Source organism: Capra hircus, chromosome 11, assembly GCF_001704415.2.
Source record: "Capra hircus breed San Clemente chromosome 11, ASM170441v1, whole genome shotgun sequence".
Taxonomy (NCBI): Eukaryota; Metazoa; Chordata; class Mammalia; order Artiodactyla; family Bovidae; genus Capra; species Capra hircus.
Window position 1 is genome coordinate 21,825,842 of NC_030818.1, and position 20,237 is coordinate 21,846,078.

Consider the following 20,237-nt stretch of genomic DNA (forward strand, 5'->3'; position numbering starts at 1 on the left):
CACAAAACTTGGTATCCTTGGGCTCCCACAGCATGGTTTTCTGTCTGTGATGTGGCCCCCTGGGCATTAAGTGGCAGGAGGGTATTGCTCCTCTATCATCAGATTCCACACAACACAGCGATTAACTCTTTCAGGACCCTGAGTCCTAAGGTTTCCTCATTTTAGAAAATGTGACTCTGCCTGCCATTCTCAATTAATGCCTCCGAGTGCCCTAGAAAGCAGAAGCAAGCTGACATGTTGACTTTGGTGTGTAGTATTGCTCCGCTGCTGACCCTCCCAGCCCATGTAAGTTGCACAGGAGGAAAAAATAAAAAATCATCCCCTTGATTTGTTACAAAGGACTTTATTTAAGGACAACAATCACCTCACAGACCAGGTGCCATTGCAAGGGCTTATTGATCACTATAGACTTGTAGAAATTCCAGGAGGCCGTCATTCCAGTGGGAGATGGAGGTGGTCGACGAGAAAGAAGTCCATCTCTGAGCAGCTGGAGTGGGAGAAAAATCTCTGGCCATTGGTCCATCGCTCTAGTGACACTCGGTGTCTTTTCTTTCAGAAGAGGGTCTGGAGCGGAGAGAGCGCTGAGAGGTTGCCGTGGGCGAGGGAGAGGGAAAGCGGGGGATGACAGGGTGACAGAGCCGCCCAGGGGTCTGAGAGGCTGCGTTCTTCGGTGGAGGGAGAGAGGGTCTTCGGCTCCAGATCGAGATTCCTGAGTTAAGTATCACCGCGCAGCCCGACCCAGATGGGATTCGCTTCTGGTTACAAAACGGGACACTGATCAACATCAACTTGGACAAGTGACAAGACTGAGTCTGATGTGGGTGGATGTCTTTTCAGGTCGTCGGAGGGGAGAGGACGGCTGAGCGCTCGTGGGTAGCTGGGGAGAAGCGTCGCGGCCAGGGCAGGGACAGAAAGGGACAAGAGCGGGGAGACAGGGACGAAGAAGAGGGAGGACGAGTTGAAGAAAAGTAGGGGCAAAGTAGAGACTGGGTGAAGGGGAGAGAGGAGGGGACAGGGGAAAAGTGAAGGTGGCGAGGAGAGGGATTCGAAAGGGAAGAGGAGTCTCGGGAGAGCAGGGCGGAAGGATCGATCGGGCGGTGTGGACAGCTGGGGGTGAGCACAGCTGGGGGTGAGCAGGGTGGGGGGCTCCAAAAGGGAGGGGAAGGGGCTGCGGGAGCGGCGGTGGAAGCGGGGTTGGGGGCAGCGAGAAAGTGCTCGAGGCGCCGGGTGGCGCGGAGCGGCGGGCCCGGGAGGAGGCGGGCGCGCGGTCGGAGGGAGCCGAGGAGGGAGCGCGCCGGGCCGGGAGCCGGAGGCCGCGGGCGGCAGGGGGCAGGTGGGGGAGCGCGGGAGAGAAGGAGCGGAGCGAGCCGAGGCCAAGTGCATTGTCTGGCGGCGGCGCGCGGGCCCACCGGCGGCGGGGCGAGCAGCCATGGAGCCGCGGGCGCTCGTCACGGCGCTCAGCCTCGGCCTCAGCCTCTGCTCCCTGGGGCTGCTGGTCACGGCCATCTTCACCGACCACTGGTATGAGACCGACCCCCGGCGCCACAAGGAGAGCTGCGAGCGCAGCCGCGCGGGCGCCGACCCCCCGGACCAGAAGAACCGCCTGATGCCGCTGTCGCACCTGCCGCTGCGGGACTCGCCCCCACTGGGGCGCCGGCTGCTCCCGGGCGGCCCAGGGCGCGCCGACCCCGAGTCCTGGCGCTCGCTGCTGGGGCTCGGCGGGCTGGACGCCGAGTGCGGCCGGCCGCTCTTCGCCACCTACTCGGGCCTCTGGAGGAAGTGCTACTTCCTGGGCATCGACCGGGACATCGACACCCTCATCCTGAAAGGTGAGCGCCGGGCGCGCCCTGCGCCCCAGGCGCCCGCTAGCGGAGCGCAGCTCGTGGCTCCCCAGGGGCGCCGGTCCCCACGGCCGCCTCCCCGCCGCGTCCCCGGCACACTCTTTCGTCTTCCCCGCCGCCTCCTTTCTTTATTCCTCTCCCTTTCTTTCTCCGTCCCTCCCTTCTCTCTAGCTCTTCTTTCCCAGACTCTTCTTTTCTCTTCATCCTCCTCTGTCTCCTTTGCTTCCTCGACCTCCTTCTTCCCCCTTTTCTCCTCTCCTCTCTCGTCCTTCGCTCTCTTTGTACACCTGCCCGACTTGGAATGCATGTGACAGTTGCCGCTGGCGAGGAAGGGAACCCTCAAAAAGACCCAACCTTGCCCAGTTGGGCTCCTTCGCTCAAGTTGTGCTTTCCTTTCAAAAATACCCTTGGAAGAAAAGTGGTGCAAATCTCAGAAGAGGAGGAAAGGGCTTTATTCTTGTACTGATTTAATGTTGGTAGCAGACGGGACTGATGTGGTCATGCCAGTCTGACAGGCTAATGGGGAGCTCAGGAGGCCGGAGGAACCTTCCTCTAAACCCCGAAGTGCGGGGGTTCCTTTGGGTTAGACCTCAGACGACAGTAATGCCCTGGTGGAGGCAGCTGAATGCAGCTAGGACATCGACTGTTTTGCAGCCTTCCTCCTGATGACTGGGCGCACCATCCTCAGTTCAGGGCGAGCAGAGTGGAAAACCTGCCCAAGCCTTTGAAAGTAGAGCTTTTTGTATTTGCACACGGAGTCTCTACAGAATCACCCGCTCAGATTTTGATACCTTGTTAGGCTGTTTTGTTAACATCAGTTTGCTCTTCTGAAGTCTAGAGGATACCTGGCTCCCAGGCGTGTTGGATCCTTTGAATTTATTTATTTATTTATTTTTTGTGATCTCGTTCAGTGTGACGGTCCTATTGCTGAAGCTTTCTTCTAGCTGTCAGAGCTTGACCCTTATGATAAATTCTTTTTCTCTGAGACGGGGGAAAACAACAACAACAACAACAACAAAAGCCACGTTCTTCCCTGGAACTCATTATTGCAAAAGAAAAAAGAAGACGTATAAAATCACTGCATCTAAATCTTTAGTAGCCATTCAGGAAAGCAAAGAAGCAGATTTGTGTTGAATTCTGGTTTGGAATGGAATTACATAGAAAGGAGGGAGTTAATAACATTGGCCTCAAAGTCTTGTTAGTTGGCGTATTCCTCATTTCTCAAACGTGTCAACTTCCTCCTTCCCATGGCTAGCTCAGCTGGGGACCGCCATCTGAAATCTGTCTGTGGTGGAAGGACTCCAGTGCTTTGGGGAGCAGGGAGCAGATACAATAACCTTCTTTTGGAAACTGCGCTTTATTCTTTCCTCTCCTACCTCACATCCAAATCTGGTTTCTCCTCATGAAGATGCTGCATAATTAATGCTGATAGTAGCATAGTACATGAACAAACTGTAAAAGCTCAAAGTGGAAGCTCAGTTATGGAATGCTCATTTAGGCAAGGCAGTTTTGAAAGCTAAGCAGTGTAGTCTGTCTTGGGGAATGAATGACAGAGCTGCATTTCCTTACATTCTTCCTGTGCCTAGAGTATTTGATTGCATGTAAATTGGATATGGAATAATGCCTGATACAGAAGGGCAGAGTTCATTCAATCCAAGGGCAGGAGAGAATGCCCCATAGGACACTTGCACATTCCTTACCTCCTCATTCGTCCTGGCTAGCTGAGGTGTTCAGCTCCAGGGAAGTTCAGAATTCAATAATCCTAGAGGCTGAAGGGACTTTAGACGTCATTCAGTCCAACCTCCCACCTATTGTTTGAACTCCCTTCTACATCTTTCTGACATGGTTGTCCAGCCTAGCACTTCCATAAGATGGAACTTGTGTACTAGTTAAAGAATTACAGTTTTCTCATCATAAACACAAGTTTAGATTAAAATGATTTCAGCTTTGTAATATTGCTGGTGTTTAGCTAATTCTTTGGGTGAAATACTAAAGAGTTCTAGCTTGTCATCAGAAGACCTGGGCTCCATTGTTGCCCATACCACTAAATCTCAGTATTTCCTCCAAGTCCAGGCCTCCTTGGTCTTCAGTTTTCTTGTTCCTTGTAGGAAGGCTCAGTATCCTTTAGGGGATTTTTTTCTAGTTCTGAAATCTGACATTGTTGTACTAATAGCAATGTAAATTTAGCTTCCTAGGAAGTTAACGAGCTGCCATTATTAAGACATGAAGTCTGGAGAAATGACATTCAGTACATTGTAGGATCATAGTTTGTTATTTGGAAGAGGGCCAAAAGGGCCTGCAGTACTTTCAGTATTGCTCCCCATCTACCTTGGGCTACTTTTGGATCTCAGTTTTATCATCTGTGAAATGAATGGGTGAAATGAATAGTTTTAAAATTCTGTGATTCTGAGAATAGTTTGAACACATGATTTTTGACACCTCTATTAGGTAAACGTTACTTTTGTTTTGGCATCTGTGGTATAATTTGGCATTTGTGGTATGTGCTGGCATTTGTGGCGGTGTCTGGGTTTCTTAAATGAGCCCGCTGGCTAGAAATTAACATCACATCTAATTTAAAAATTTGGACCACTAGTGTCCCATGTTTCATCTTTACTTCTCTGAATTCCCTTATGAGTCCTAAGATTTAGTAGACTCAGATAAGAGAGAGGGGAGGGATGGGAAGGGCCACAAGAAGTACCTGACTTATTTAGTGAACTTTTGAGAGAAAAAGAGATCAGCTTTCTTTGTGTGGATTTAGAGCACAAAGCCAGGAGTTGGGTGAAAGTTGCAGAGGGGAAAGTGTAGAATTGTTATCATGGCAGACGTCTCACAACTGGAACTGTTTCCGTTTCCTGTTATGAGAGGCGGGGCAAGTATTTCTGAGAGATGTAGAGGAAAAATAAACAGACAGTGTGGACTATAAGAGACTGGCTTAGAAATGCAGCATAAAAGTCTATGTGTTCATCTACTTTAGAGAAATCATATGAACCAGAAAAGCAGCCGTCTTATTGGGGCAGGTATTTGGGAAAACTGTCAGACTCTGAATGTCACCCTTTCATTGTGATTCTAATTTACTTTTAGCCCAGAGTGACCCTAGAAGGTCTAGATTGGACCTCCAACCAGGACCTTAATAAGAGTGGAGGTAAAGTTATTGATAAACCCATTAAGAACCAAGACTAGACTGCTACTCTCTTAGGCTGATGAAGGACCAGTCCCCAACACAATTTGAATATAGGTTTTCCAGCACCAAGTCCTCTTCCTATATTGACTAATCCACATTTTACTATCTTGCCCGCTGGGATAACATGAGACCTTACAAATGCTGTAGAGATATTAAGTTCGCACTGCATTATAGAAATAAATGCCCATCAAAACCCTGTTATTCCGTCAGTTAATATTAGGAAGATTTCAGCTACACATGTGAGAGTTCTTTTGTATTTGAGTTGGTCAGTTAATTATTGTTCCTTGTAGACCCTTCTTGCAGCTAACTTTTGTTGCTAACAAAGCTTTGCTGTTCAAAGTAAAGACAGTCTCTGGTAAGTTTGCAAATTAATCATCCTCCATTCCTGGGTCGGGAAAGTCCCCTAGAGAAGGAAATGGCAATCCACTCCAGCACTCTTGCCTGGAAAATCCCATGGATGGAGGAGCCTGATAGGCTATAGTCCATGGGGTCGCAAAGAGTTGGACACGACTGAGCAACTTCACTTCATCCAGCAGTAGGAAGGCTAGAACAGTTAAAGAAGCCTTGTGGTAGAAACTTGAAAGAATGGGTTTAAAGAGGAGGGCCTCAGGCCCCTTTGTGCCCCTGGGAATACCACATTGGAAAGAAGCCTTTATGTATAAAAGAAAGCCAGAAAGGCAGGTGGCATAGATTGTGTACAGAGCCCAGGAAATGACAGGAGGTGACCTAAAGATAGATTTCTTTTTTCCTACCATTCATCCAATTTATTTACTCTATAAACATGTATTGAATGTCAGGTTTTCTTCTATGTATAGAAAATTTGGCTTCCCTTGTGGCTGAGCTGGTAAAGAATCCGCCTGCAATGCAGGAGAACTGGGTTCAATCCCTGGATTGGGAAGATCCCCTGGAAAGGGAATGGCTACCCACTTCAGAATTTCTGGCCTGGACAATTCCATGGACTGAATAGTCCATGGGGTCGCAAAGAGTCAGACATTACTGAGTGACTTTCACTTTTACTTCAAAAAATAGAAAATACGGAAGTGAAAAAAAATGGATAAAAATGCCTGCCCCAATGGAGTGTATATCAAGTACTGTAGTTATTTTCTAGTAGGTTATAGAGTAACTACTTTTAGTAGGCTGTGGGATAAACACTTTGGGCAGGCTGCTAGCACTGGTAGGTAAATGACAGAAAGTACACAGCAGAGTGATGGAGAGCCGGATCCTTTGGGTGACACCAGGCATTCTGTTCAAAGTGCAGTTCTTATGTTTAAACTACTTGATGAACAGTAAAATAGGAGGACAGATGGAAAGAGACTCAGTTGGAAACATTCTATAATGCTTCTTTCAGTTACTGAAAACACTGACTTTAATAAATAAACATTGATGAGTCTTGTGAATACATTATATGGAACTTTGGAGAAATTAATTTTGAGTAGGGATTAGTCATTGAAATGATATCAAAAGTGCCAACTGTTCTTACTAGCCTTAAGTTTAATTGAAAAAAATTTTTAATTAAAAATTTTCATTAAAAGCAATCCATACTACTTTTCAAATATATGTTCCTTGTTTATGTAAACGGAATCCTAATATTATATATTGCCTGCAATAAACAAAAGGGAAATGAATGTTGTAGTGTTTTGTTTTTATGAAGTTAAGAATGATAGAATTTTAGAAATGTGAAGATTATAATTCTGTAGTCATATTGTTCACTTGTATAAATCATTTGGGATTGAATTCTTAAAACTTGAAATAGAATATGTCCTTGTGGTTTCAGAAGCATTTTCCTTTAATGAGATAAACAGAGATATCAAAGACAGTGGGACATAAATACTTTGTCATTTTACTCTCTGCAAGAAAGAGAAAGTAGGAGGATTGGTAGGAATTTATTGGGTCTCTTCCTCACTCTGCTAATGATTTATCTGTTTTCCCTGTTGGCTTATTTTCCATGAAATTAATAGTCTGTACAGGACCCACCAAGTTCTACCTGACACAAAAATAGATAGATGATTTTCTCCAGCTCATTTGTAGACCAAAGTATCATTTGTGTTAGAATAATTATCTCCCAAGAGCAGATGTATCTGGGAAATCTGGGAGGCGAGCACTGTTTTTCCTTCCTGACCCATTAGTTTACACACTGTTCTCGGACCTTCTCTTGGACCAGAAGATGCTGCTGGCAAAGGGATTCTTCAGTTTTGGGGGTGCTGGGGATATCATTAAGACTTCTTTTTCTCTCTTCATTTCTCAAGGCAGTGGTCTCTGAAACTGTCTTAAGCCCTACTCTATGTAATTTATATTTTTTCATTTAAAAATTAGATACAGGAACTGTACTTACATGGGCTTCCCAGATGATGCAGTGGTAAAGAATCTGCCTGCCAATGCAGGAGCTGCAGGAGACGTGGGTTTGATTCCTGGGTGGAGAAAATCTCTTGGAGGAGGAAATGGCAACCTACTTCAGTATTACTGCTGAGATAATCCAATGGACAGAGGAGCCTGGCCGACTACAGTGCATGGGGTTGCAAAGAGTCAAACACGACTGAGCAACTGAGTATGCTTGCACGCTCTGTACTGAAATATATTGGCTTGTCCAAAAATTTCATTTGTTTTTCTATATACGTGTGGGAAACCGAACGAACTTTTTGGCCAACCAAATACATCATGAAACATGAATGAACACAAACCTTGAAGGGATGGGGGTAATATTAATAAATAGAAAAAAAGTTTGTCTATGTTCCAGGGAGTACATAAGAGGACTGCTTATGTACCGCCTGGCATATCCCCCTTTCTCTTGGAAGACTGCTTCTCTCATTGCCCATCAGCAAAGCCTGAGTTTCTCATCTGGGCAGAAGATGGATTGTTCTTTACTATCGTGGCTGATCTCTGTGGTGGGTCTCCCAGCACCATTGTATCACATATTCATCTTGCACAGGGGAGAGAAGACGATGCATTTTATTTCTGTATCATTTCTGACATGAAACAGTATTACCTGCGACTTTATGATTAAACAACTGCTAGCTCATATTACACAGCTCTTAATGAGTAGATTTGTAGTTTTGTGCTGCAGTGTCTTGAGGCTGAACATACCTGAGTGTGACATCCTATGCTTCAACACATCCTATTGATAACACTCCTGAAGGTTATCTTGCATAGAAATTAAATTCTCAGTTGCCTCTCTGATATCAAAAAAAGACATTTGCTTCTATTCTTTCCATCTGCAAAGAGAAGTCACCTTTTAATAGTGATTCATAAACACAAAAGTAGATGGTGCTTTAAGTGGTTTGTGATCAAAATTGCCAGAGTCAATAACATTTGTATCTACCATGTCTCATGGATTACATTTAGCAATGGCCTTGAGGGGAACAACAAAAGAGCTTTTTGCTATGCCATAGAACGTTCACATCCAATCATACTAGAGTTGCTGTGGTTTTTTTCTTAGCTCCTGATTTCTCTTCTTCAAAGCTCAGAAAGAGCCCTTAAACCCCACCAGGCAGACTACTCATAATTGCAAGTGTTCTTGATGGAAAGAGAAGATAGCTTTTATTGGGGGAGCATCTGGGAGTTACATTTCACTGAGGGAGTAACTGAGATGCCCAGTGTCAATGGCAAATGCCAAACGATGGTGATTGGCCACATTGAAGAAATTTAGGCTGGTCCTAGAGTTTTCCCAACAGTTATCAAGATGAACTCTCCTTTCCTCTTTGAGTACACCTGCAGTGCAGTATATCCCAGGTAACTGAGCTGTGACCTCTGCCAAGCAAGCTGTGACATCAGGTTGGCAGTGTCCTTGAGCCTATCTTTCTTGTGTCCATCTTATCTTTCAGAGAGATTCCATTGTCCTTTGATACTCAATTATGTGACCATCTGAGGCCTATTTTCTTGTATCATTTGCTGTTAAAAGAATAAAAATAATCTGATTTGGTCATCCCCTTCACTTCCCTCTCCCTTGCAGAAGCAATTGGTGAGATGGAAGGAAAAAGTTGAAAACAACCAAGCTGGAGGTTTGGCAAATAGTACAAGTAGCAAATGTATCTCCTTTGGAGTAAAACATTAGCTCAATAATTTGGGGGCAATTCAGATAAGATCACCTTAACCCTGTAGACTTGCTGTAAGTGTAACAAATTAGTTTTTTCTACTACATATATATATATGTATTTTAAAAACAGCATACCATTACTATTGTCTAAAGCTTTGCACAACTGGTTGTAAAGATTTTTATCAAAATAAAGGCACCTGACAGTAGAAAATGGACTTTATCTTCAAAACCTGGTAAAATTGATGCTGGTTTATTTTTTTTTTCACTTTCTTATAGTGCTTCCCTGCGGTTAAAAATGATTGCAGTGATTAATCTGTTTTATTGCAAGTTTTAACTAAAAAGATGTAACTGAACTTCTTGGAGCCCGAGAGAGTCCGCATCAGCCATCATGAAGCTGACAGCCTTTGTTTGCTGTAGAGTACCAGGAAACTCCAGGCTGCACTCCATCTTTCTTGTAACTCATCCAGATAAGCTGATTGCAGACCAAACAATAATGTCATGGGGACACCCATCAGGAAATGCATTAGCAAGTGAAAAAAGGGGAACAATACAAACCATTTTTCAGTTTCCGTTATCTTGACTGACTGAGGACACACTGAATTATTTTCTACAACTTGCTGGATGCCCCCACTGTTCAGACTTTTAAGTGTTTTGTTCATGGGAAAAAATCAATCAACTCATTTCTCCTCTAAGGACCAAAAGGATGTAATCTGTTCCCTTCTGGTTCCACCAGGTTGTTTGATACCATACAGGTAGACAGGGAAGTGATTCCAGAAATAATGTGAGAAATTTTGAATGTATAGATAATCCAGAAGGCTTTACTGTCCCTTTAAATAGGTCCCTCAACTGTAAATCAACACTGATGCTTCCATCTGCCATGCCAGAAAACACTGACGTATATTCTTAGGGTCTTTAACTGGCAAATTGAGAGAGTGAGGATGGGGGTAGGGGTAGGAGGCTGTATGTGACTTAGATCTCTTTTGCCTGTATTTTAAGGAATTTTTATTTGGTGTGGGGGATGTAAGCATTTGCTTCATTCAGAAATCAGCAAATGTTACTGACTGTTGAAAAGAAATGCTTTAGAAAATAAGAGGCTGCTTAGTGTAACACGTGGGTGCTGTGTCCTCCTTGCCCTGTGAGGTTTTGCTGTCTCTAAGGATACCCTCAGTAGTGAGAAAGGGGGTCTGAGGAGGTGGGTTGGGGCTTTTGGTTAATTTGAGTTTGAATGCCATTCCTTACGTTCTCACAGTTTTGAGAACTCCTTACAGTAATGTTTATAGTTGTCATGAAATTTTTAGCATAGGCATCCCATTAAATGGTATTCAAGGAAGTTATCCTGAAAACCATCAGAATTGATCACTTGTCATGGGATTGAAAGATTATGAAACTGATCAGAGCAACAGTTTGACTCAGCAGAAGATAAACTGTAGGAGAGGAGAAACTAAAAATATAATAGCCAATGGCAGTAATGGAGTCTGGGTCAATCAAAGTTCAGTATTTGTTTTATGCCACTAATACTTAGTCACTTATTCCCGGTGGTTTGATCCTTAGCATCTAGGGATCCTTAGCGTTTTAGTTTGATCCTTAGTATTTTAGGGCAACTTTGATGTTCAGACAATGGAAATGTTGGTTGAAAGAATCTAAAACTAACAAATACTAGAGAAAGAAAGAGCTAGGCTGAATTCAAGTGGCAGAAGCAGCGACAGTGACTGCCGATAAGAACGTTTATGAAAAATATTGTCTTTTTGTTCAGTTTTTTGAAAGAAACAAAACCAAAAAGGCAGAAGGAACTCGCTTACTATTCAGCAGTATAAGATAGAATCCAGGCAGAAATGCCTGCTGAAGAAGCATCAAAGTCATGCATTTCTTTCCTTTTTTTCTCAAGGGTTACCTTTTGTTTCTGAAAGAAACTCAAATTGGTTGGAGGAAAATGGGTAAGCACATGTTGAATTAAAGATTCATAGAGTTGAAAGGAACTTTAAGCTGTGATCCTCACCCAGTTTTTTTTACTATGATGCCATGATAGAGAATTTTCTTGTGCGCTGCACACTTCTGCCCATTACATGTAATTCCTGGCATACCAGCTCTAACTCTTTGTTTTTCGCTCAAAAAGTGTGTTTTTAGAATGTCTGTGAAGGAGGGAATGTTGTTATCAGCAAAATCTCAAATAAGTTTTAATTTATAAAATAGACTGTAGATTTTGCACAGGGGAGGTCCTTTGATCTTATGTAGAAGAAACTTAGAGAAAGCAGTCTGATTGGCTGTGGGAGTGGAGGCTTTATCCAGTTTGTGTACTTTTTAGGGGTGAGGCTTGTACAGGAAGTTGATGGATACCATGAGCATGTGTACTTCAATCTCCCAAAGTCATCCCCAGGCACCACCTCTGATTTGGAAATTGGGAACTTTATTAAGAACTCATTACCTGTTAGTCTTCTGAACCCATCCCAACACACCTGATTTGAGAAAGTTAAAAAAAAAAATGACAGGAGGAATCATAAAAGGTCATAGTTTTGTTTGCCCTCCAAGTGTAACAGAGTTATTGAAATAAATCTGTCTGAGAGACCCTGAGAGGCATTAAACAGAGTTCACAATTCAGTAAACCCGTATACAGATGATTCTGCAGTCATATTTGAATAGGCCATGGGGGAAATTGAATGTTCCTTACTAATATGCCCCAGATTTTCATTTTGGAAATTTGTGGCATGGGTGTTTTTTAGAGCATGTTTTTATTTTTTCAATTATCACATGGTTCTTGTTTTAGCACTCTTCCTGTTCTATTTGCAGGTTAAAATGGCAGACCTATTCCTCCCCCATCCCCCGGCTAAGTATTGTCCCATATATGTAGGTTTCTGGAGTTTTTAATTCCTGAAAAGGTCAGGTATGAAACATTATAATTTTGGTTATGTCTAATTTTCAAAAATGCTGTTAATAAAATGCTTGATAAACATTTATCCACTTGCATAAGCAGGTTTACTAAAGATCTTTTAGTGCTAAATAATAGAAAACCCAGATAAAAATGACTTAACCTACAAGAAGAATGTGTTTTCACCCGTAACAAGAAGTCTAGAGGAAGCCTGTACTAGGCTGGGCAATTGAATTCTTTTGGGCTTTAGTTGTTGCAGCATGGGCAGCTTTGCCTTCAGGCTTGTCTCTTCCTGGTCACCAGCAGGACTGATGGTCACTTCCTCACACAACAGTAATTCAAAGGCTAAAGCAGGAGAAAGGGCATGCCCCCTTTTTCCTAAAACATTCTTAGAATGAATGTAATGCCCCAGAAGGCTCCCAGATTTCCCACAGACCTCATTGGTTACAATTATGTCACATGACCATTCCTAAACCAGTGCCCAGTGAATTGAATGAAATTATCATGATCCCTTAGACCAATCAAGTTTCTCATGACAGAGGCTAAGATTTCAGTGTCCCCAGGAGGCACTTGCCTGCCTGATACCTGAAGGGAGTCTGGCTACTGTTAGCTAAAGGAAGTATGGCTGCTTTAGTGCTGCTGCAGCACCAAGTCCAGACAGTGGTCCAGTCCTACCTGCGATCGTTCCATAGGGAGAACAGGACAGAGAGAACCCAGATTTCTTGCTGGTGCTTCCAGATTTACCACATTCCCACTCTACAACCTGCCCTGATGGGGATAGGGGAGTAAAAGAACATCTTTTTTCTCTGTATCCCTAAGTTCTCAGATTGTTGCTGTTGTTCAGTTGCTCGGTTGTGTCCAACTCTTTGTGACCCCATGGACTGCAGCATGCCAGGCTTTCCTGTCCATCACCATCTCCTGGAGCTTGCTCAAACTCATGTCCATTGTGTTGGTGATGCCATCCAACCATCTCATCCTCTGTGGTCCCCTTCTACTCCTGCCTTCAATCTTTCCCAGCATCAGAGTCTTTTCTAATGAGTCGGCTCTTCGCATCAGGTGGCCAAAGTATTGGAGCTTCAACTTCAGCATCAGTCCTTCCAAAGAATGTTCGGGACTGACTTCTTTTAAGATTGATTGGTTTGATCTTCTTGCAGTCCAAGTGACTCTGAAGAGTCTTCTCCAGCACTGCAGTTGGAAAGCATTAGTTCTTTGGTGGTCAATCTTCTTTATGGTCCAGCTTTCATATCCATACATGATTACTGGAAAAACCATAGCTTTGACTGTATGGACCTTTGTTGGCAAAGTGATGTCTCTGCTTTTTAATACAGTGTCTAGGTTTGTCATAGCTTTTCTTCCAAGGAGCAAGTGTCTTTTAATTTCATGGCTGCATTCACCATCTGCAGTGATTTTGGAACCCAAGAAAATAAAGTCTGTCACTGTTTCCATTTTTCCCCCATCTATTTCCCATGAAGTGATGGGACCAGATGCCATGATCTTCATTTTCTGAATGTTGAGTGTTAAGCCAGATTTTCCCTCTCTTCTTTCATCTTCATCAAGAGGCTCTTTAGTTCTTCTTCACTTTCTGCCATAAGTGTGGTGTCATATGAATATCTAAGGTTATTGATATTTCTCCTGGCAATTCTGATGTGAGCTTGTGCTTCATCCATCCCAGCATTTTGCATGATGTACTCTGCATAGAAGTTAAATAAGCAGGACGACAGTATACAGCCTTGATGTACTCCTTTCCCTATTTGGAACCAGTCTGTTGTTCCATGTCTGGTTCTAACTGTTGCTTCTTGATCTGCATACAGGTTTCCCAGAAGGCAGATAATGTGGTCTGGTATTCCCATCTCTTTCAGAATTTTCCAGTTTGTTGTGATCCACACAGTCAAAGGCTTTAGCATAGTCAATGAAGCAGAAGTAGATGTTTTTCTGGAGCTCTCTTGCTTTTTTGATGATCCAATGGATGTTGGCAATTTGATCTCTGGTTCCTCTGCCTTTTCTAAATCCAGCATGCGCATCTGGAATTTTTTAGTTCACGTACTTTTGAAGCCTAGCTTGGAGAATTTTGAGCATTATTTTGCTAGCGTGTGAAATGAGAGCAATTTTGCAGTAGTTTGAACATTGTTTGGCACTACCCTTCTTTGCGATTCGAATGAGAACTGACCTTTTCCAGTCCTGTGGCCACTGCTGAGTTTTCCAAATTTGCTGGCATATTGAGTGCAGCACTTTTACATCATCTTTTAGGATTTGAAATAGCTCAGCTAGAATTCTGTCACCTCCTCTAGCTTTGTCTGTTAAATTCTCAGGTTGGGTTCCTGTAAATTGACTCATGAAAGACAAATGAAGACAGAAAAACAGAGGTTACCGTGTGCATCATGCAAATTGAGCCCTCGGGGACTGGTAGCTCAAAGTGGTGTTTAGGACTTAGGTTCATATGACATCTTAATGAAGGAACAGTACATTTTTAGAGAACTGGTAAGACAAAGGAAAAGGACTTTTGAGTTTCCAGGGCTGACAGATTGTGGGAAGGCAAATATTAGGAGAGACTGGTGGTAAATCAGGGCTAGAAATTAGCAAGGATTGTTATGTAGATTCCTCTGCTACCATCTCTTCACTGATGAGAATCTAGAGTTATCTCTGGTAATTAACTTCTATCCTTCTTGGTGGAAGAAGGAGGCAGCACCTTTATAAATTTATGTCCTGCTGTTAGGCAAGTAGGAGAAGGGCAGAGTTTTTCTTGTATCTGCTTCTTCTCGATTGCCTTCAGCTCAAAATGATTCTTATATCAGAGTGGCATATTTGGGAGCAGCATATTCTGTTTTTCATGGGCGTATCGAAGCACCCTGAAAGCTTTGTGCTTTGCTTTTCTAAAGGCTGGTTGGTGACTCTTTAATCTCTAGTAACCCAGGGACTGCATAGTTGTTTTTATGGAGGCTTCTTCATAATTGCACTTCACACAATGGAATGTGAAGTTTTCAAAACTACACATTTTAGAGAATTTTGATGCCCTCTTAAGATCTGATAGTGCAGTTGCTATAAATTTAATACACATTGGGTTGATGAGGTCAGTGTTGTTCAAAGCTGGAAGGTCACCTAAGGAAGTGGTTGTTCAGCAACATGTAATTCTGTGTTTGGGGGAGTGGGATGGAAGGAGAGCATATTAAGATGAAGCTCAAGCATCTCAGCAGGAGTGTTCAAGTCACAACAGTCCAGGGCACTTCACCTTTCCTGATGGAATTGCTGTGCTCCTCTTGGACCTCTTATTTGAAACTGAGAGCCCTATTTATTAAAGCTTGATACCTCTTTACAACAGGAATTACAAAGCAAGAAGACAATCTGAAGTACTGCAGATGGGCTGAGCTAGCAGGATTTCAGCCCAGAAGCCTCAAAAGATGGTGTAGAGCCACAAGGTATGTGGGAGGACATATTTTAGGACCACCAGATTGCATGCCAATTTGCAGGTTCAAAAAGAAAAAAAAAAAGTGGAGAGGCAGGAAATAAAGCAGGAAAGAGCAAATGAACAACTATTCGGTAGATCTTTGAGGAACCAACCCTCGAAGATCTTGTTTCTTTAAATATCTATCAAGTTCATTTATCTTTCTGAAATACAATCTTATCATGCCCTTACTTTGATAAAAAATCACTGTCTGATGGATTCCCCAATAAGGTAAAAATAGACTGACCGAATGATCTAGCAATTCCATTCCTAGGAATATAACCTAGAATGGAATATACTCTAGAATGGAAAACAGGGGCTCAAACAAAAGCTTGTACATGAATATTCATAACAGTGCTGTTCCAAATAGGCAAAAGGTGGATACAACCCAAGTGTTCATGAGCTGATGAATGGTTAAGGAAAATATGCTGTGTCTGTATAATGGAGCATTAGAAAGGAATGATGTACCGCTACATGCCACAGCATGGGTGAACCACGAACATACTATGCTCAGCGAAAGAAACCAGACACAAAAGGCAAAGTACTATATGATTCCATGAATATGAAATATCCAGAATAAGCCATAGAGCTAGCAAAATAGGAGGGAAGAATGGGGAAGTGACCGATTCATGGATATAGGATTTTCTTTGGGGCTGATAGAAAAGTTCTAGAGATAGATGGTAGGAATGGTAATAAAATGTACTAAGGAGCAAGACATTACATGCTTTAAAATGGCTAATGGGGTCAAAACCAAGCAAAACCAAAACAAAATCATTACACTGCCCATATCTAAAAGTCTGAACTTCTTCGAAGTTCATAAAAAAGCCTTCTCCTTGTGGCGCCAACTCCTTTCCTTGTTATGTACTCAGACACTTCTCCTTGAACTCTGGGGTCAGGCCTCACCAGATCATTTGCTCTTCTTTCAGTATTTATGCCCTTCACTCTGTGTCACTGTGGAATTTGTTTCTTCTGCCCGAAACGCCGCCGCTCCTTGTCCATTTGGTCACTCCTTGAAGGATTCCATTGTTTTTTCCTCTCTAGATTTCCTTGGCTCTCCCCTTAGATTAATTGCTTTATTAGTTAGCACCCCAGTGTGCTTTGTACATATCTCTATATTATTACTTTCTACATTGTATTGTGGGGTTTCCCAGGTGTTGCAGTGATAAAGATCCACCTGCCAATGCAGGAGACACAAGGGGAACGTGCGTCTGATCCCTGGGTCAGGAAGATCTCCTAGAGTAGGAAATGCCAACCCACTGCAGTATTTTTGCCTGGAAAATTCCATGGACAGAGGAGCCTGGCAGCCTACAGTCCATGGGACTGCAAAGAGTTGGACACGACCGAGCAACTGAGCATGCAGGCACATTATATTGTGGTTTATTTCCTTGCCCACTTTGCTCCCTACCTAGCTTGGGAACAGATGCCACTTAGCTCAGTATCTGGCATATGGCTATCTTCCCATGGAATAGTTGTTGAAAAAATTCCACTGGATTGATTCAAATCACCATCATATTTGGTCCATTCTTTTTCACCCACTCATTCAGTTCAAGGAAAGGGAGAAGAGAGACTTACTCTGAGCTTTCAAAGACTAGGACACTAACAATTCAAAGAAGGGAAAGCAATTGGCATTTTAAAAGAGCAGTAATAATATTATATAAAACAAAACATTTATGGTAGCTTTTGTTTTTGATGTATTCTAAAAACCACTGTAAAACTAACAGGGTGCTTCTCTATGGAGGATTTTCCTCACAAAACATTCTTCAGTTCAGTTCAGTCGCTTAGTCGTGTCCGACTTTTTGCGACCCCATGAATCGCAGCACGCCAGGCCTCCCTGACCATCACCAACTCCCGGAGCTTGCTCAGACTCATGTCCATCGAGTCAGTGATAGCATCCAGCCATCTCATCCTCTGTCATCCCCTTCTCCTCCTGACCTCAAATCGCCCCCCACCCCCAGCATCAGGGTCTTTTCCAATGAGTCAACTCTTCACACGAGGTGGCCAGAGTACTGGAGTTTCAGCTTTAGCATCAGTCCTTCCAAAGAACACCCAGGACTGATCACTTTTAGAGTGGACTGGTTGGATCTCCTTGCAGTCCAAGGGATTCTCAAGAGTCTTCTCCAACACCACAGTTCAAAAGCATCAGTTCTTCAGCCCTCAGCTGTCTTCACAGTCCAACTCTCACATCCATACATGACCACTGGAAAAACCATAGCCTTAGCAAAAGGATTACATTTTTGTTACGATTTTCTCGTCTTTCAGCTTATATCCCATAGCAGGAAGTCCCTACCTTCAAGGAACTTTTCCTTTATTCTCTCACGGGACCTGATTTGGTGGTTTTTCAGATGATAGGAACTCAATAGATAGGTAGTATTTTCCCAGGTTTTTTCTGTATTTCCTTGTACAGGTTTGGCTTATTAAATGTTCTGTTTTTCAGTACTGCTGTTCAAGTCCAGTTACATACTTTCTTTCACCAGAAAGCACAAGAGCTAGAATGAATCACTGAAAGACTCCTGGTGGCTGCCCTTCGTCAGGCTTGTTTCTGAGCTATTTGGATGCTGTGTCAGGTCTTAGGCAGGAGGCTGTTTGCTGACAAAAAGCCTGGAAGACCATGTGGGGTTCAAGTGTGCTCTTCAGGCTCTTCAAGCTGAGATAGCTCTCCAAGAGACCGGTGGCTTTTCTGGCATGCTGAAATCAGCTCCCTCTCAGCAAGTTTATTTTGCGGTTTATTGAGGTGACAGGAGTCAGAGGCTCGGGGCATCTCCTTGCCTCTGCTATTAACTAGCTATGTGACCTTGGGCGAGTCACCTCACCTCTCAGATCTTCATTTTCTCATTTGTGCATATAGGGGTTGGATTGGTGTAACCTGCTGGGTCTTTTGCAGCATTAAGTGGCAGTAATTATAGGATGCCCAGCAAAACAGCAGCTTAATTAACTCAGCAAAGTGTAAGGATAGAGAAAGGTCATTTCTCTCTAGAAGCAGGTAAGCATTAGGACAAGCCAAATCTGAGAACCTTTCTCTCTTTTCAATTGTTCACCCACATTTCTTTCCTTTGCTCTTTTGAATGTGACATGCTTTCTTTTTGCTAATTTTCTTTTTCATTTCCTGAGGGTTTCAAAGGAGAAAGCAGGACTTTCCATATTGTTCCAGGAATTCTTTTCTGCCCAAGCAATGTTTGCCATTTGGTCGGAAGGACTCAACTGTATAATTTTTTTTTTTCTTCTTCTTAGATAATTTCACAGGGAATTGGTAATAATAAGTTATACCTGGCTTTAGGAACTGAAGTTAGAGTTTATAATAGAGAGCAAAAAAGAAGTGCCCTTTAGAAAATTGTATCGTATAATTTAAATTTTGCCTTACTTGCTCATTTTAAACTTCTTTGAAGAAGTTTGAAAGATTCTGATGAAAGAAAAAAGTCATACACTTTTTTTTGTTACTACAGGTAAAAAAAAATCCTGCATTTATTCCTTTTTTGCTTCATGACAGTATTTAATACTCACAAGCCACATGAAGTCAGAGAAATCCACAGTTATCTACTATGATTCATTTTGTTCAAAGGTTTTAGAGATGTACTCTCTGAATTTAATAATCCACTGTGTTAAATACCTGGAAGTTATATTTGATCACTTTAATTCATATTATGAATCTTCATTATTCACTTGGTTTTTTTTCTCCCCTTAAATGATATTTTAGGTGGCTTGCCACATATTGTAACTGGCATAATAGTTAATTTCACTGGCATAATAGTTAATTTCACTGAAAGCCCTATTCAAAAAATTTGAATTTGATATGACTTTCCTTGCCCCCAAATTTTCTCCTTTATGTAGATGAAAGGATATGCCCAGGTAAACTTCTTTAGGTGTCCATGGCAATGATTAGAATGGTAGATCTGTTGCACCACTTCTGATATTTGATTGGACCAGTTGTTTTCACTTAAATCCTTCCAGACAAAGCAGAGATGGGTAGACAAGATACTCATCTGAGTTATCCCTGTCACAGTCGGGCTGATTCTTACTGAGAGAGAGCGTGAGATCCGGAAGACAGTGTGCGTATATGGTCTGGAAGCTGAGCATACCACCATCTCACCTTTCCCCATTATAAGCATTTGGGGCATTTGGAAGATTTAGAAGTTTATCCAAGAGGAAGGAAAAAAAAAAGAGAGAGAGAGACCTGTTTTGATTGGTGATGGTGAAGATGGGGGAGACAAAATTCCAAGGAGAAAGAGTCATCACTAACGGTCTTCACTGTGGTCTGTTGATTTGGGGATATATTTCTTAGAAAGTCTCTTCGTTCTTTTTGAATTTGTTTGTTTCCTTTTACAAACAGTAACACTAGGAAGACTCTTACAAAATCTGTGGGAGATAATGCTCTAGGAAACTGAAATTACTCTGTAGAAGCCATATGACGAGGAGTGTGATATTCATGGAATTCATGAGGAAAAACACCTTAAATTTACACAGCAGATTGCTTCCATATAACTCAGCAGTTTTTACAACGAGAAAAAGGAGACATGTTCTCTGACTCAGCGTTGAGGAGAACAACATAGGGACTGCTGTTAATTACTGTTTGTATACGGAGGGGAAGATGGGCACATGGAGTGGGGAGGAGATGGAGAACCCTGGGAACCGGGAACTGTGGGCCTGGTCCTGGCGTTTGTGCCACCCATGGGACCTTGGCAAGTCATTTAAACCTCTCTAAATCCAAGTTTCTCATTTTTAAAGTTGAACTTCATGATTTCAGAGTTTTCCAGATTATTACTTTTTATGGTTTATTTATAGTGTCAGGAAGGAAAAGGTGAGTTTTCCAGAGAGCTAAAACCTACCTTTTTGTGCCTCAGAAACTTGTTTTTATCTAACTGGATGCATGTATTATTCAGTGGATTGCA

The 20,237-nt window shown here is 42.7% G+C and overlaps 1 protein-coding gene across 1 annotated transcript in view; it reads left to right on the plus strand.

Moving 5' to 3' along the window:
* The window catches only part of TMEM178A (transmembrane protein 178A), a 58,653-nt gene continuing 39,174 nt past the window's right edge, over positions 759-20,237 (plus strand). Inside the window, exon 1 of the mRNA XM_018055157.1 lies at positions 759-1,829. Within this exon, the coding sequence (XP_017910646.1) occupies positions 1,430-1,829 (400 nt within the window). The 5' untranslated portion in view covers positions 759-1,429. The remainder of the gene's footprint in view (positions 1,830-20,237) is intronic.